Here is a 19684-nt window from a genome sequence, read left to right as displayed (position 1 = left end):
ATTTCCTAAATTCATTTGACTATGGATTTTTTTTCTCAGAATCTTATAGAAATACAGTTCTATAGACTATAGTTTGGGAAACAATAGACTAGAGAAGTAATATGGATTAAATATCTATTTTTTTCTAAGAACGAATAATACAATATAATGTAATCAATGAAGAGGGGTGCCTGGGTGACTCAGTCGATTGGGTGTCTGACTTCTGCTCAGGTATGATCTCACAGTTCCTGAGTTTGAGCCCCATGTTGGGCTCTGTGCACACAGCTCAGAGCCTGGAGCCTGCTTTGGATTCTGTGTCTCTCTCTCTTTTGTTCCTCCCCTGCTTGAGCTGTGTCTCTGTCTCTCTCAGAGAGGCATTAAACATTAAAAATGTCTACAGCATAATATTTCAACTGTAGCCAAACAACTGCTACAAAGTAAAAAGGATATAGTATATGTTATATGTTGTGCAGATCCTAAAGATCTCACTCAGTTCCTTTAAAAGTTGTTTTGCTATTATAGTCAAAAAAATTAGCAAAAGTGATCCAATTATTCTAAAAGCAAAGAGTCAGTGTGTATAATTTCTCTGGAACTATGCCAAATCCTAAAAATATAAAAATAAACAAGATAACAACCTTGTATTTATTGAAGGATCATACTGTTACTTACAGGAGATGACCACATAATTCAATTATTTTAAAAACAATTTAGTAAATGCATTGATCGATTTTGGACAAGGTACTGTAGAACATTAACAGTGCATACTTCTGGAGGAGTGGATGGGGGTAAAAGTTACAAACAGAGAGAGAGGGAGGCAAACCACAAGAAACTCTTAAACACAGAGAACAAACTGAGAGTTGATGGGGGGTGGAGGAGAGGGGAAAATGGGTGATGGGAATGGAGGAGGGCACTTGTTGAGATGAGCACTGGGTGTTGTATGGAAGCCAATTTGACAATAAATTATATTAAAAAAGCAATGCATACTGCTAATTTAAAAATAAATTAAGCAGGGAGGATATGGAAGAGTGTAAGGAAATATAAGGAGTATAGGAAGAGCATGTTTAAGAGATTGTATGTGAAAGAAAGAAATAGAAAAGGAGAGATGAGGAAATGGAAAGGTGAAACAGAAAAAAGAAAGAAAAATCTGTGTTTGATGCAGAAGACAGACCTTCGAAGAAGGAAACTTTACAGGTTCAGAGTCACCTGTAAATCAATAATGTCTCTAAGAACGAAGACTAACATTAATAAGTGTGTATAACTTTAGTGATGGGTTTTGAGTGATGAAAATCCCTAATGTCCCTCAGATGTGAATTCTGAAAGACCTATGAGGTCAAGCGCAGCCACAATGTTATCTCTATATCTTCTGCACCTAGGAGTGTGTCTGAAATATAGTCGGTGCCCAATAAATGTTGTATGCGTGAATGGATAAGAAGGGTGATAAGCCTGTATCAATTGGAACTATTAAGACATTCGATGAATTTTCATTTTCAGCCCAAAGAAAGCAGTGTTGCAGAAATTAAAGAGTTTTGGAATCAGGGTGGATTATTTGTAGATGTATGACCTTGAGCGAGTTATTCATCCATGATAAGCTTCAGCATCCTCATCTGAAAAACTAAGGAAGAGATTAAATAATTCATATGAAATGCTAATCTCAGGGCAGAGCAAAATGTCCCCTACCCAAAAGGGTAATTGCTTATTGTTCAATGACAAAGTGAATTAATTATGAAAGGGCCATGTTTTAGAGTGTTTGAACTTTCAAAGTTAAAGTCTGTTTACATTTGGTGTGTTTGAAAGTAGGAAGCTCTGAGAAGTTTTGTGAGCCTGAGAAAGAAAATTTTTTCCAAATTCTGAAAGAAGAACAAATTAGATCAGCAGGAAAAAACAAGTTATCACCTATACCACTGACTGACTCTCTAACATAGAGCAAATTTCTTAATATCACTAGGCCTCGGTGAGATTTGTTTTTAAGACTGCATATTCTTAGAGCAGGTTTAGGTTCCTAGCAAAATTTAGGGGAAGTGATGGAGATTTCCCATGTGCCCTCTGCCTCCACACATGAACAGCCTCTCCTATTATCACCTCCCCCACCCGCCATCAAAATGCTACATCTATTACAACTGATGAACATACAGTAAGACATCATTATCACCCAAAGTCCACAGTTTACATTACTTTTGGTAATTGTTCACTCTTGGTGTTGTGGATTCTGAGTTTAGATAAATATACAATGACATGTATTCAGCATTATTCCATACAGAGTATTATCACTGTCCTAAAAATCCTCTGGGCTCCATCTATTCATCCCTCTTCCCCAACCCCTTCCATTCACTGATCTCCACAGTTTCGCTTTTGTCATATATGAAAACATACAATAAGTACATAGCCTTTTCAGAATGGCTTCTTTCACTTAGTAGCATGCATTTAAGTTTCCTCCATGTCTTTTCCTGTCTTGATAGCTCATTTCTTTTTTTTTTAATTTTTAATGTTTTTATTTATTTCTGAGAGAGAGAGAGAAAGAGAGCGAGCGAGCAGGGGGGTCAGAGAGAGAGAGAGGGAGACACAGAATATGAAACAGTCTCCAGACTCTGAGCTGGCTGTCAGCACAGAGCCCGATGCAGCGCTCGAACCCTCGAACCACGAGATTATGACCTGAGCCGAAGTTGGACGCTTAACCAACTGAGCCACCCAGGCACCCCAGTTCATTTGTTTTTAGAATTGAATAATATTCTATTGTCTGAATGTACCAAAGTTTATTCATTCACCTATTGAAAAGCATCTTGGTTGCTTTCAAAGTTTTAGCAATTATAAATAAAGCTCTTGTAAATATTTATGTGCATAGTTTTGTGTGAACATATTTTTTTACTCCTTTGGGTAAATGCAAAGGAGTGGGATTGCTGGATTGCATATGAATGTTTACTTTTATTTAGTGACATTCTAGCATTTTGTTACAGAGTTATATTATGATTAATGAGATAATATAAATTGATTGGCAGATTACCTGGTATATTGTAAAGGCTGAGTCAATGTTAATTATTTTTGGTGTCATTATTATCTCATAAAAGATATATAAAACTCAGTTCATTTTCACAGTAAGGATGGAGAAGTTGGTACAGAGGAAACGTCAGAGGAAAAGTATAAAAACATTTGATGATTAACTCTATATGAGGTGTCAGCATCTATTGCAATCCCAGGATGCGCTTGTTAAATTCTTGTTACTCTACACGGAAGGTATACTTTGCCTTGGGCCTCCTAGTTCCCCATACTCCCTTTGGACTAAGTAAGAAGGATAATTTTAAGTAATGGTTATCTAATTATTCATATAAGGGGAAAATACTGATAAATGCACTTCAAATATGAATCATATAAGCCTGACTAACAGCTAGGGTCAAGAGATACAGTGGAAAAGCACTAGACAGGTGGTCTGAAAAACTATGTTCACAGTCTAACTCTCTTTCTATGCGTTGTGATCTTCAAGAACTTGGATTTCAGTCTTAGTATTTCAGTTCTCTCAGCCCTTAAATGGGAATGAGACTACCCGATTCGTTACTTAAAGAACAAGAAGAAATAAGGAATGTCAAAGTAGTGCCTGAAATTTGCTAGGAAGTTAATAAATTTAAAATTAATCTTAATACCTGGAGTCACCAAAGAGCTTGCTCAGATTACGTTCCATGATAACAAATAAATCCAAAGTCATCAATCACCAATAACATCTTACCCAATTACTGTCCTTGGTTTTGAATACATGATTTTTTCAGTACATTTATAGATTTGTGTTTTTTTCTGTTCTCTAATCATAAAAGCACATTTCTTCATTGTAGAGATTTTGATGATAAAAATACATAGGAGGAAGCAAAAAAAGAAAAACAAAAAACCTTACTTATTTTTTTACCACCTGGAAATATATCATGTTAAAATTCTAAAATACTTCTTTCTGATATTTTGTCTTTCTGTACATAGGAAGCTAAATCTCTAGAAAGATAAATATATATTTTTTAAAACTGATATGAAGTTATTTTTAAGTTTCATTTATGTTTTGTCTAGAAATATCCATAAAGATTACTTTTAAATATCTATACGTTAGCAATATATAATATAGAATTGTGACTTTCTTTTTTCTCCATCAAAATTATGCTTTTTTAAATAATTTTTTAAGGTTTATTTTTGAGAGAGAGAGAGAGAATCAGATCATGAGCAGGGGAGGGTCAGAGAGAGAGGGAGACACAGAATCCAAAGTAGGCTCCAGGCTCTCAGCTGTCAGCACAGCCTGACACGGGAGTTGAACTCACGAACTGCGAGATCATGATCTGAGACAAAGTTGAACACTTAACTGACTGAGCCACTCAGGCACCCCAATTATGCTGTTCTTATAAAGTTTTGTTTTTTATGGAAATATTTATTATTTTCTACTTGTTGCTTATTTCCATTCTCCACTTAAATAATATATTCAGAGACTATCAACAACATTCAAGCAGGCAGCAATCAGGGGAGAAAACAGTTATATGTAATGCTAGCCTAAGTGTAACAGTGAACTCTTTCATCTTGATTCTAAGCTCTAAGTCTACTTAGACCACTCCGAGGTCTTTGAAGTACCCACTTGGGCTAAAGCCACTCAGAGGGAAACAGCAAAATAAGTGGTTTGAAACAAGCAAAAATATAAACCTTAAACCTTTCCCAGCTTTGCGTAATCATCATATTCACTTACTTTTGACTATATTTGCCTTGAGAGAGGTTAGGTTAACCAAAACTGATTTTCATTTTTATGTTAGATCCTCTGACAGTGACTTCTTAGCACAGAGCTATTTTCACAAATATTTAAATATTTGACAAACGTTTGACAATTCTCAGTTGTATTACTGCGAATCACTTTTAAATAACTTAATGATAATTGTAATGATAACATGGATCTGTTTACTACCTTTCAAAATTATTTTAAAATAATATTTGCTTACATGTTGGAGTAGCCAAATAATTAAATTTTCTCGGTTTTATTTTTAAGTAATCTTTACTGTGTCTGAACTCTCTGCCTCATGGTAAAAATACCCAGATCATACGATCTCTGATCCCATTTTGGCGAAGCCATTGAAGATTCCTCCAAAGTGTCATTTGTCATGCGGAGAGAGGCTTACTCCAGAACCGTCAGTTTTTTTTATTGAAATGAAAACTGAGTACCTGCTATGTCTTAGACATTGAAAGTGTGACAATGAAGTCTAGACAAAGTCCAGTTCATGTGGAGCTTATGCTTCAGAGGGAAGAACTGAATAATGTATAAATTAATAATTTGCTGGATGATGTTATTAATAGATATTTATCATTTTGTAAGAGGTACATTCTCTTTCTTCATTTTGTTAACATATAAATGAACATCTTAATCTCTATATATCATAACATTTAGTAGAATTTTTGTTGGTATTAGTAATGGTTTTTGTTTTGTTTTGTGTATGTATTTTGATGATTGAACTCTGAACATTGCTGAACAGGGATGAAAGTGTGAGATTTTTTGGAGTTGTTCACAAAGTTAGCCAAATTTAAATCATTCTCTATATATTATGAGTATATTGTCATACTAATGTTAACTACAATATGATATATCTGATACATTTTGAAATATATTTTATACACTCACCTAAGCAGCATATTATAAAAAAGTATGAATGCTAAATATCATGGATTAGCATTTTCTGAACCCTGGAACCAAATTATTTTAATAACAGCAATATATATGTATATATATATATAATCTCATATATATATATATATAAAATCTTCCAGTCATTGAAGTCATTATTTTCATTTTTTACATTCAGAAGTTTATATTTTGGTTTATTTTATTCCTGGAAAACATTTCTTTTTATATCTGAAATATGTCTTCAAATATTTTTATTCCCTTTTCAGGAATTTGCTGCACTGACAAAAGAACTCAATGCCTGTAGGGAACAACTTCTAGAAAAGGAAGAAGAAATTTCTGAACTGAAAGCTGAAAGAAACAACACAAGAGTAAGTATAAAACTGCCTCTACTTGGAATTAATTCCATATACAATGCAGTGCCTTATCTCCTGTATACTCACACAAATATAAACATTTTAAAACTTGAGGAAGACTTTAAGCAAATACTAACTCATAGTCTGTTCTTTAAAATAAAGGAGAATATTCTATAAAACTCAAGACAGGAAGGCTGGAAACCAAAATTACATTCTCAACTACTAAATCACTATGTTGCCTTAGAAAATGTTTTTATTCCTTCAGTCCTTTGCTTTATTTGACTTTAAAAAGAAGGGCTGGGTTTCAACAGTGAGTTTCAAACTTTCAAACTGTTGTATTGGAGTAGGGGACCAATACCTCAGAGAATGGAGGTAGGCAGGAGACGTGAGACTTGAGAGGGTATGAGTTTCAATTGTGGGGTGATGTGAGGGAGTGGCTGGGCATTGGTCCTCACTTCACTCCAGCAAAGTATTTATTTAAAAAAGGAAAAAAGTTAAAATTTGTAAAACCACTGAAGCAGAACTCTCTCAATTAAGAGAGGCATACCTTTTCTATTTCAGAAGATGATTGAGGAGATTTCTCATTCTGATGTTCTGATTTCATGAAGCTGATGGAGTTTACTATATTCTGTTCTCGGAAACTCCTATATTCTTTCAGTTTTATGCCCTGTGATGTTAAAGTCCAGAATTTGCTCAAAGATGCTGTATTTTATTATGCAAAAGTCACTAAATTTCATAAAATATATAAATCACCAGATTACCTACAAATAATAACAGCTTCTTTACTAAAAACACTTTTGTGTGGATGTGTGTGTGTGTGTGTGTGTGTGTGTGGGATTGATATGTATGTTCAATTTGAACATGAAATAGGTGAAAAATATTTTCAGTGTTACAACCTAGCAGATGAGTGCTATAAAATGAGAAAGCGAGGTATAGTTAATAGTGTATTAATTTATGCTTAGTCTTAGAGAGTAACATAAAAATAATACCTCCACAAGCAGTGAGCTGTGCCTTTAATGAGTATGCATTGTACGAATAATGGCTGTATGATCAAACTCTATCTCCTTATTCTTTGGGGGCCTTATTTTATGGTAAAGATAATTCACACAGCATACACACAAGGAATTGGTTTTCTTTTTTTAAAATTATTTTTAAATGTTTATTTATTTTTGAGACAGAGAGTGTAAGCAGAGGAGAGGCAGGGAGAGGAGACATAGAATCTGAAGCTGGCTCCAGGTTCTGAGCCATCAGCACAGAACCTGATGCAGGCTCTAACTCACAAACCGTGAAATCATGACCTGAGCTGAATTCGGACACTTAAACTAACTGAGCCACCAAGCCCCCCCCCCCCCAAGGAATTGATTTTCGTTAAGACTTTGATGAGCCAGTTACATGGGCTGCCTCAAAGAACACAACAAAGACAGTTTATATCATGTTATCTGGTGTCAGATGAATATTTTTCTATTTTTTCACCCTTGATTTTTAACTTACAATTTTTTATGCAAATTTAAAATTTATTTCTGCCATGAGATTTATTCTGCCCTATTTCACTATTTTCCATTTTAATACTTTAGGCTGCATTCCCTGCTGTAGCACAGTACAGCCAAATGTAAAAGTAGGATCCGGAAGCTGAACATGGTGGGAAATGCAAACTTCTTGGTAGACTTTCAACTAATCTCATATTTAAAATGTGCCAGAAACTCTTCTTTTAGCTGTATATTTCTTCTGTATACAGTTTTTTTTTTTAATTTTTAAAAATTTTTTATTTATGTGTGAGAGAGAGAGAGAGAGAGCATGATCAGGGGAGGGTCAGAGGAGAGGGAGATACAAAATCTGAAGACAGACTCCAGGCTGTGAGCTAGCTGTTAACACAGAGCCTGACCCCGAGCTCATACCTATGAACTGTGAGATCATGACCTGAGCCACAGTCAGATGCTTAACCTACTGAGCCACCCAGGTGCCCCTTCTTTATACAGTTTTTCTCCCTATAGCCCTTTATTCCTTCTTAATGCCCTATGAAGGACACATTATAATTATCCCCACTTTGCAGAGGAGGTAACTGCTCAGAAAAGGGCATATAATTTGCCAGAATTTACACAGTGAATAAATAGAAGAGAAGGGGTTTGAAAGCTAATGCAGTCTAACTTCAGAGCCTGTGCCCTTGGCTATGAGACAGACCATTGGCACAATTACTCAAATTAGGTCTATGAAAAAAAAAAGCCAAGATTTACAATAGCTTAGAGAAGACATTGCCTAAGAGTAAAACCATTGCAATATGGAGTGAGTGCATCATTCCTTCCCGATTGTGACTAATTTCAGAGAACTAGGCAATAGCATCCACACAATATCCATCATATTACAGTCCACGAGGTCCAGGAGTACCTGCAGCTGGTGCACCTGCAAAGGAACCTTGGAGGATAGAGGAAGTATGGCAATACCTCTCCAGGGATCAAAGTGAGAAAGATACAAATATTAAATTCCATTAGGGTAATAGAAATTGAAGCCATTGATTTTAAACATGACTTTAAACATGAATAATATTTACTTTGAAAACATGAATAAAGCTGGGAACCACTTTTTCTACATTCCATAAAACAGTAGTGTTGGAGGACTTTTGTTGTTGATTAAACCAAGGAAAAAAGATTTATGGAAGCTTCTTTGTGCAAAGGATCAATTATGTAATAACTTCCTAAGTCACATAATCACCTATCACTCTCCCCCCTTCAAAATATTCAGGACTAATCTTCTCCCTTCCCCCATAATGCCCTCTTAATTTTGTAAAAATATAATACTTTTTAGAGTTTTATCTAATAGTCACTCCTTCTACATGTCTACATATTCTATTTTGTTCTGTTTTGTTTTCCTGCTGTAAACACCTACTTATTAGTCATGGAGAAAGAACAACAGAATTTGCTCTTGGTGTTATATTGTAAGGAAGTTTAAAGTAGAAGTGAGTGTCTCAATTTCCAGTGTTCTGATACCATTTTCTCTCCATGTTGAAGAGTTATCATATACTCATGAATTGAGATAAGAAACAAAGACAAGAAAAGTTCACAAAGAACACCCGTAAGAAGATAGAATATTTGTGTTAATTTTGAGTATCATCAAAACAATAAATGAGAAAATGGCTCTACTGTATAACATGAATGAGTTATATCTTCTCCAACTAGAATACAGAAGTAACATAAGGATTTCAAAAAATGATTTATTGGATATAGCAATTAATAATGATGGTCATATTATACTAGCTAGCATTAATTACATGTGAACTGTTTTCTAAATGTTTTGTATATTTAACTCAATTTATCCTTATAGTAATCCCATTATCCCCATTTAACTGATGGGAAAACTAACATATAAATAATTTGCCCCAGGCCACATGGCTTATTAGTGACACATCTAGGGTATCTACTTCTCAGCTTAACCACAGGCTGTATATTTAAGAGACCATATTCCTAATGTCACTTGCAAATCACATGTGATACAAAGGGTTGTGTTTATGAAAAAAGCAGAGTTTGTTCATTTTTTTATAGTTCAATTCTGATGTTCAGTAATTTATTTTGTATCAATTGTGTGCAAATTGATAAATATGAGGTATTTATTTTGATGTCAGAGCTGAAAGTTGTGGCCATTTATCATTTTGTCACTATAGTAACACCTGGTCCCCAGCTCAAAAATATGAATGAATGAAAGAAATCAAAGTAATCAGTAAATTCAGCTGCCTCAAGTAATTAAATTCAGGACATCCAATTAAAGTCATTCTGATATTATTGATTACCATGCAAAAGTAGAAATTTCAAAAACTTTAGAGATTACTTACAGAAACATTCAAAAAGCTTTATTTCATATTTTTACACTATAATTGTAGAAAATGATTAAACAAAATTTGTTATTTCTTTTTTATTTTTTTAATTTTTATTTATTTATTTTTATTTTAGAGAGAGCAAGTGAGCAGAGGAGAGGGGTCAATAAGTAGGGGGGGGGAGAGACAGAGAGAAAGAGAGAGAGAGAGTCTTAAGCAGGCTCTCTGCTCAGATTGGAGCAGGATGCAGGGCTCAATCCCATCACCCTGGGACCATGACCTGAGCCAAAATCAAAAGTTGAATGGACACTCAGCTGACTGAACCACCCAAGCCCCCCCAAAATTTGTTGTTTCTAAAACTTTTCTGGCCATACTCAGGCAAATTATATGTATAGAGTATAATGTATTCCTGCCATTTTTTCAACATAACTCAAATCGACTACAAAACCTTACCATGTTTTGGTAGAATTAATCAGTAAAAAGCTAAAAGAATATTAAACCAGTTATTTATTGTTTCTTAATATCAGAGTGGAGATTTTTTGTTGTTGTTTTGGAACTGTTTTAACTGCTTTTGTGACTGAAGATTTCAGAGAATATTTTATATTATTGGCAGTGTTTTAGAAAGTTGCTATTGCATGACTTTGAATTAGAAATTGTGATTTCAAGAGTCATTCTTAATGTCAATTATAAATAGTAAAGCTGTAATATCATTTTACAGATCACCAACTAAAAGACTTAATTATCCTTAATTCAAATTAAAGACCTAATTTGAAACATTCCTTACCATGCTCTTACTTTTATTTGAGTCAAGAAATTATACTAATAAACGTTTAAATACAAAGAGACACCTGCCATTACTAAAGAGAAGATTCCCATTCTGACAAACTTCTGTCTACACTAGTTAGTAAAATCCTTCCAAACATATTTCCTCAATGAATAAAAAGTACAGTTCAATTGAGAAAGGAAGACCCTAGCCGTTGAAGGCCGGTGAAGATACATTTGCGTGCATATGTACATATATCTGAAAGTGCTTATAGGATATGATAAACAAAAGGGACATATAATTAATATATAACATAACTAAGGACATATGCCTTTCCAACAACTATTGCAACATGAGACTTAAATATTTACAGAGAACTATCGGGAATTGTAAACAGCATTTGAGGTTAGAGGATATTAAGTACACTGAGCACAAAAGCAACGAGTTTGAAGTTTCTCATTCTCAGATGTTAGTGATGTGTTATGTGGTCATATTACAGTAACCAAATTAGTGTACGGGCCAGAATGTATTTCTACTTGAATGCCATTTTTGATTGAAAATAATTTCACACAGGTTGTATTGAATTTAAATGTAATAATAAGTTGTATAATGTTAGAAATTTAGTTCAAAATTTTCCAATGATGCAATATGTACATATGCATATATGATATGTTTGTGTGCATGTGCATGCGTGTGTGCGTGTGTGTGTGTGTGTGTATACCATGGTCATTTAAAATGAATTCCACGATAGAATTAATGGCCATTTATGCAGTCCCTGCAATATTTTGAGTACACCAGACAGAATGCCTTCTGCAAGATTTGTTAAATATTAAACAAAAGTGTACTTCCTAGCAGAGTGCCTGAGTGGCTCAGTTGGTTGAGCGTCCAACTCTTGATTCAGGCTCAGGTCATGATCTCAGGGTTGGGGGATTGAGCCCCCTGTTTTGGGCTCCATGCTGAATGTGGAGCCTACTTAAGATTCTCTTTCCCTCTGCCCCTCTCCCTTGCTCATGTGCTCTCTCTCTCTTTCTCTCTCTCTCTCTCTCTCATATCAAAAGGGAAAAAAAGTGTAGTTTCTAGCAAATGTGTGTAATTAGTAGATTATTAGTGGTATTTTATTGAGTTCCTCTTTATTTTTCATTTATTTAAATTTGTAAGCTTCAAAGCTATAGATATATACTAGATTTGAACTTTTTTGGCCACATCCTCTTGGCTATATAACTTACATTTATCTTACTTCAATTCAACAAGTGAGTATTAAGCATATATTCTACAGCATATATTCCTAAGTATTTAGGAGTATTCAGGGTGAGTTAAATTGTTAAAACCTTAAGAAGTCCATTTTAAAGAACACATTATTTAGTGTTATTATTATATAGATGAGAGTTCCTAATTGCATAAAGCAGTACAGCTTAACTGTATTAATCAAGAAGACATTAATTAAGGAATATAAGAAATCTCTAAATAGGGGCGCCTGGGTGGCTTAGTCGTTTAAGCGTCCGACTTTCGCTTAGGTCATGATCTCGAGGTTCGTGGGTTCGAGCCTCGCGTGGGGCTCTGTGCTAACTGCCAGCTCAGAGCCTGGAACCTGTTTCAGAGTCTGTGATTCCCTTTCTCTCTGACCCTCCCCTGCTCATGCTGTCTCTCTCTCTCTCTCTCCTAGAAATAAATTTAAAAAAACACTAAAAAAAAAAAAGAAATCTCTAAATATAGCTTCCATATACAATGTCTAAGACCATATTTCCTTAGCCTTGTGGGTTTTCCTTACATTCCTAGACCCAGAAACGTGCAGCCTCTGCTACCACCTGTGCCAACAAAGTGTACCGCCATGCCTAGCGAGTTTCCTCATCTGGCTCCCTTCAGCATCTTCCCTATGTGGGCAGCTCTGGTCGGCTGACTCTTAAGTCACATGTCTGCCCCCTAGTGGTTAAACATGCCTGCAAAATGTTTTTTTGAATCCAGTTTTGGGAAGATGACATTCAGAATGCAGAGAACTGTCAAAGATGGAGAGTATGTCCAAAAAATTGGGGCAACCACAATTACTATGCCTCCAGTACAATTTTTGTTGTACTCTTTTCATATCAAAATTCTAAACAGCAGCAATACTGATATCTATCCAACAATACTTAGACAAAACCAAAATCACCTTTTCTCAAAAGAGAAAGTCCATGCATGTAGCTACATGACGAGGGTTCTTCCACGTGTACAACTCTTGTTCTCATTAAATCTCAATCATATCTTAATATTCTGTAACCTATGGATGACTTTAAATGTTAATCAGAATCAAATATTCAATATAAAATAGAGTAAAAGTGGAGAGTAATTTAATATATATCATGCATATATAACAACAACAGAAAAAGATCCCCCTTTCTCCAACTGGTCAAAAAGTCCTGCTGGCAATTATAAATTCCAATTCTAAACCTAGATTCCTGGACCTCTGTAGATGAACTGGTATCTATTCGTCACTGTCTCTAAGTACATAATTTCAGGATGATATCTTACCAGGGTAGCACTGAGTTATCTCTAAAATTGAATCAAGATAGACTCTTCTCTGGATCCTTTAATCCTTCTATAGGATCATCTGCTTCTGAATGATGTGATAATGTAGTGAAACCAAGGCTGATGGCATCAGTCAACTGAATTACCCCCTTCACTGTAAAATATGGGTTGTTTTTGGTTTTGTTTTTATTTTTTTTGTTTGTTTGTTTTCTTTCTGTTTTTATTTATTATTATTTTTTTTTTTTTGGTCAGAAGTAATGTGTATATAACTAGACTGTAGTAAAAAATCTTGATAAGATGATATTGCTAGTAGAAGCATACCCATTAAAGAAGACAATTCCATATCCAGGAGAAAAAAAACATTTATTAAATTAAGAAAAGATACCCACCCCTCCTTGATGGAAGGGATTTGATGTAATTTGCTTCAAGGTGACTAGCCTGGCCTCTAGGAGGACTGTTACCATGTCAGGGGTTCAAGACTGAAGCTGCAGCTGGTTACTTGGCCATTCAGCTGTGGTGGTAACCCTATCAGCCTTAATGAGTACCCCATTTTGCCAGGTTAAAGAATAACTTCTATCCCTGAAACCATGGTCACTTTTATTTAAACCCATTCAGCAAATATTGTGGTGTCCAGAAGAATAGGCTGATATCCACGAGGTGAAGCATTTTTGTCTAGCAGATTGTTAAAAGCCTCTGAAAGAGTAGTACTAAAGAATTAGTCCTACATCAGAGATAATATTCAAGAAATTTGATATTCACTCTTCCTCAGTACTGTTACCATACTAAATGGTCGCGGGTCCTTTTAGAGAAGATCTTCTGATTAATCGCTTCATAATAGACCACCCCCAAATTTAATATCAGGACTACATTTTACTGTACTTCACAGATTGAGTGGGTCAGGGATTTAGAAAGGGCACAGTGATGATGAACCTTTTCTGCTCCATAATCTTTGGGCTCCCAGCTCCTATAATTTGATGGCTAGTGACAATGATATGCTGGTAAATGATTTTTTTTACCAGAAAAAAACAAAAAACCCCACTAATTTATATTATTTGGAATTCCCATGATTTTACTACTCCCATGGTAGCTGACTTCAAGCTACCAACATGATATCACTGAAAGCTGAGAAAGGAAACGATGCACAGTAAAGAACCAACCTGTGGTATTTCTACCTTCAAATGCAATAGCAGTAAACCCCAAGGAGCATAGATAATGGTGAAATACTTGGAATTTTATTAAAAACTTGGAGTTTAGTAAAATAATTAGGAATTAATACATTTCGAATGTTTATAATTATAAGCTTACAAAATTTAAGCTTGAACAATAACTGTTTAACCACTGGCTCACAAAATTCCTGAAAATTAACAATCCCCTCTAACACACTGGTATGGGCCAGTGTCAGCACACCATTTGCAGGGGATAACTCAAATACCTGGACTTTGAAAGGTTCCCCTGGGAGCAAGCTATTTCACATAGGTCCTAGGGCTCTGTGTGAACTTAACCCTGTTTATTTCTCCAACATCATCTGATGTTAGCCTTTTCCCAACAAACTTTGCTCTAACCATGCCAGCTTACTTTCTATTCCTTGATCTGCCCTCTGCCAGGAGTTTTCTTCCTCGGGCTCCTCATTTGGCCACCTCTTTCTCATCTTTTAAGTCTCAGTTTCAATATCATCCTCTCAATGAAACATCAGCTTAGTGCTCTATGCAAAGTAGTTCTCTCCTCTTTTCAGCTCCCGTAACTCTCTATTTCAGGGTTAAGTTCATAGGAAATCCCATAACCTACGTGAAACTGCTTGGATTTAACCAATGCACACATGTATCTGTAGACTTCAAGACAGTAGAACACCATGAATATAATCAGAGATTGAGAAATAAAAGGAAAGCTCTTCAAAAACATTGTGTCATTTCATACTAAAGAGCTATTAATATAATTTTGACCCTTTAATATGATCCCTACCTACTGGATCTGTATACATTTAGGATCTCAGCTATTTGTGTTTTTCTGTGCCGATGCATGACAGTTTTCTGACACTTGGAACCATAATTAGTGATGGTGAATATAGAGAAATTAATTTATTAAGAACTAAGAAAAGTGATACTAACATGTGACACTGAATCCAACAATGACATTGTGAAAACCAAAAATTTTTACTACTTCAGGATGTGTAAGCTTTAAGAAAATTCCTGCCAAAAAAAATGTTTTCTTTGTTTCTTTCCATCCCAGTATCTTATATCTGCTTTTTCCCTTTTTTGTTTGAGTAACTTCTGCTTTATTTTACATAGATATTTGTTAGCCTATACTCTTCAGTACCCTTCTGAAAATCTCTCACACAAAACTTCCTGGTCATGTATTGTTCTTCCCTGACCAAAATTTTAATAACTGAGAAGTTAACCCAGCAGTTTTGTTTTTTTTAATATTTTTTTCAGGTATCTTTGTTTTTAGCAGCAGAACTCCCTTATTAGACTAAACAAAGGTGAAGTCCCAATTCACAAAACATTTTTAAATTTTTTTTAGGTTTATGTATTTATCCTGAGAGAGACAGGGATAGCATGACTGGGAGAGCGGCAAAGAGAGAGGGAGACAGAGAATCCCAAGCAGGCTCTGCACCATCAGCACAGAGCCCGTTGAGGGGCTCCAACTCACGAAACTGTGAGATCATTTCCTGAGCCAAAACTAAAAGTTGGATGTTTAACTGACTGAGCCACCCAGGTACCTCACACAAAGCATTTAAAAGTAAACTTTCTTTGGGAAATGTTAGAGTGTAGGTCTGAAACAGACCGAAACACTGTTCACTGGCCTTTAATGGCCCCAGAGGCTACTTTGGGTGAATGTATGTCCCACAGTAGACCATTTAAAAACCTCTTTTCCCAAAATGACTATTGTAAAATCTCAGTTACTATATTCCAGTTGGTTGCATGTATTTTTCTATTATGTAACCTAAGAATTAATTGTGAATAAAACCATTAGTGATTTTCACTATGATTTTTATAGCAACATGTGATTATAATGATTACTATAATCACTATTCAAATGTGATTATCACTATAATCACATTCAAAACAACATGATTATGCTCATTTCCTTCAACTCAACAATTTTAAATGACCAAATGTATACTAACTTAGTTTTGACTTTTAATACTCTTTTAACAAAATCATCATGCATTGTGCAATGTTCTTCAATAATTATTCTATTTGATCACACCTATTTTGTGTTCTATTTCTAATGAGCTCATGCTGAAATTATTAAATTTTCTAAAAGGATGAATAAGAATTTACATTACATTTTTTATTTTTTTTTTTAATTTTTTTTTAATGTTTTTATTTATTTCTAGGAGAGAGAGACGGCGTGAGCAGGGGAGGGTCAGAGAGAGAGGGAGTCACAGACTGAAACAGGCTCCAGGCTCTGAGCTGGCAGTCAGCACAGAGCCCGACGCGGGGCTCGAACCCACGAACTGCGAGATCATGACCTAAGCGAAAGTCGGACGCCCAACCGACTAAGCCACCCAGGCGCCCCTACATTACATTTTTTAAATGAATAATTTCGTTATATGATAGAGATGCAATTTCTTTTAATGCCGTTTATGGACCTTGATTTAGACCCAGGTTTGTGCTTCTTTGCTACTACCTGTGGTAAATCTGAGGTTATCATGAGATACTATGTAAACTTGCAGCCTTTTCAGGTAGAAGTCATTCACAAGTAACTTGTGTTCATAAGATAATTGCATTTAGGGTAATTACCTTTTCTGTTAAACCCCAATAGCTGTTACTGGAGCACTTGGAATGCCTGGTGTCACGACATGAAAGGTCGCTAAGAATGACGGTGGTAAAACGGCAAGCCCAGTCCCCCTCAGGAGTGTCCAGTGAAGTCGAGGTTCTCAAGGCACTGAAATCTTTGTTTGAGCACCACAAGGCCTTGGATGAAAAGGTAAAGTATTTAGAAAGGATTATTACAGTTTTATGTGTCAATTATACCTCAATCAAGGTGAAATTAAAAAAATAAAATACACTTCAGCTACCAATTTTAAGGAGTTCTAGTACAGATAGAAGATTTCAGGCTTCACTGTGCTTTCGTCATCAGCATCGAGCTCCTTGCCTTCATCCATGACTCAGCTGACTCTTGACGTAAATGAGTGCAGAGAAACACATTTGAATTATGGGAAAATCATTTTTATCAATGCAACTGGATTATTGTGTGTATATCGGTAATACTCATAACCCTGGTTTTTTTAATACCACTGAATCTGTGGCTTATCAAGTTACACTTTTATTATGGTGCATTATGGTCCTAGTCCAGATGGCCATTTGAAATTTAATATTGTCATTCAGTCTCCCTCTCTCGCCCACTCTCTTCCTCCCCTCCCAGTCCCTCTCTGAGATGCATGTCTATAGATGCCAACACAGGAAACCACTAACTGACAATTCAACACATCTTCAAGTGTAAATTGGATGTATACTCTGACCTTTGGAGGTTGATATTATAAGCACACATTTTTTTTTTGATCTCTGATATCTTAGTTCTGAATATATATTTTTGAAGAGTCTCTGAATGTAACAGCATAAAGTATCAGTGGAGAAAACCTGCTTTAGGTCTTTTTTTAAAAAGTGGCAGTAAGCTTCTCTTAGCTGTTACTCAAGAAACTTTTACTGACATAAATAAGCCAATATGATGATAATATCCTTTGGAGATTAGTAAGGCTTATCACATGATTTTAATTTTGTGAAATGTTAGAGAATTAACTTTTTAAAATTAATAAAGCTTAGGATTTTGTAGAGTGGGAATTGGGGCACTTCATTAGAAAATACCTGACAAGTTCTGAGTATTAAAATCCAAATGAGGGATTATTACCCAGTTATATCTAGGTTTTAAGCATGCAGACACTTGTGCTTTAGTTAAAGTTTATGTACATATATACTTTTATCACTGGTCTTTCAGATGTTCTTAGACCAGGGGATTATGTGAAGTATGTGCATAAGGATAACTATAATTCTATTTCTAGATTGTTAAGAAGAAATTGTAGCTTTTTTCATTTTAGCCATGAGAGGAAAATAGTTTATGAATAATTTTAACTAAGATAGAAATTGATATTATATAAAGATCCTTAATTAATATAATATCATCAATATAAAATATCAATTAACCACTTAATATGTTTAATGTTTAAGTTCATATTCCCTTTCTTATTACAAAAGTACACTGTTAAGAATTTACAAGACTTCATATTTCTGAAATATCTATTATATGTGAGACAGATATTTGGCACACAAAGATAGATAGATTCACATGTCAGTAACAGGTGATGTTAAGACACAATATGTACAATGCAATAGGGAGCCACAGGAAAAGTTGTGACTAATTCCACTTGAGAAAGTGATAAAAAAAACAATTCAAGAATGTCTTCACAGAAGTTATATAGGACATTTGGTCTGAATATTAGAGAATCTATAGGGGTTTTTTAAGCAGAGTAATGAAGATACTCTGAGCAACAGGATCTATATGTAAAATAACCCAGATGTGTAAGAAGAACATGGCCTTCCCAGAGAAAATGTAATAGTTTTGAGTGTCTTAAATGAAAGTGCTTGAGAATGTGTGACTGTAGAAGTTCCTTGTAAGCACTCCCATATCACTTGAGGGGTATTTTATGAAAGAATGGTTGCAAGGAGGTAAACAGTATTCAAGACAAATAACCTGATGGGTGTGAGTACATTTAAGAAGAAAATAGTTGTACAACTTAGCCCAGACAAATGCTGTAATAGTATGTACTGACTCACCGGAAGTACCATGGGCATTGGTTAGTTCATAGAGAACTGAACCCATTATCCGCTAAGTATTGTTGAACAGTTTAAAGGAAAAGTGTTATGAGCTTGGATTCTGGAGTTGGACAGATATGGACAAGTGACTTAACTTCTCTAAACATCTGTTTCCTCTTTTGAATGGAGAGCTAATAGTACTTAACTCATAGAATTGCCATGAGGATTAAGTGTGATCTGACGTGCAAAACTCTTAGATGGTACTTAGCATGTGTCAAGTGCTCATTGAATGTTAATGAGCATTACTGTTAATTTGAATAAATTTCAGCACTTGATAAAACTTTAAACTAAGTAAAGATGTTGGTGTTACTGTTGATCCACATGCTTGTTTCAAATAGCATTTTATTTAGTTATTGAAGGACTAATCTGTGCTTTCATAGACAGTCACCCTAAGAATAGCTCAGCTACTCAAGAGGCTAGGGTAGTGGGGAGACAAATTGCATTCTAATTTATGAACTATGGATATTGTGTTATAATATAGAGAGATGATCAGAAGAAGATAAGATGCAAGTAACCATTTCGTGAGGACAAGACACTACCAACTTTACTATTCAGGGTAAAGTTACATACAAAAAGCTAAACAAAGTATAAAAAAATAAGCATAGCTATGGATGATTACAATGACTGGCAGTCTTCATTATTAATGTCCTTATTTATACATCCGCTGAGTTGTAAAATTGAATTTTCCTTATTAGCTAAGACTGACAATAACTTTGAATGTCACTCTCCAGCATGCTTACCAATTTGGGGGGCTGGAGGAATGTTAAATATACATGTGTTTTGCAATCACTCAGATATCATTGACTGGTTTTTCATTACTTTAAAAGACATATTGGATATGCCTGG

The 19684-nt window shown here is 35.0% G+C and overlaps 1 protein-coding gene across 1 annotated transcript in view; it reads left to right on the top strand.

Moving 5' to 3' along the window:
• LOC120223926 (liprin-alpha-2-like) overlaps positions 1 to 19684 on the top strand; it is a gene marked incomplete at its 3' end in the record, with an annotated part of 359204 nt that overhangs the window by 275902 nt on the left and 63618 nt on the right. The window contains exons 5-6 of the mRNA XM_039222153.1: positions 5872 to 5973; positions 16791 to 16955. Coding sequence (XP_039078084.1) covers positions 5872 to 5973; positions 16791 to 16955 — 267 coding nt within the window. The remainder of the gene's footprint in view (positions 1 to 5871; positions 5974 to 16790; positions 16956 to 19684) is intronic.

The sequence above is a fragment of the Hyaena hyaena genome, unplaced genomic scaffold (genome assembly GCF_003009895.1).
Source record: "Hyaena hyaena isolate Hyena2069 unplaced genomic scaffold, ASM300989v1 scaffold_1079, whole genome shotgun sequence".
Lineage (NCBI taxonomy): Eukaryota > Metazoa > Chordata > Mammalia > Carnivora > Hyaenidae > Hyaena > Hyaena hyaena.
This window is presented reverse-complemented; position numbering and strand designations above follow the sequence as displayed.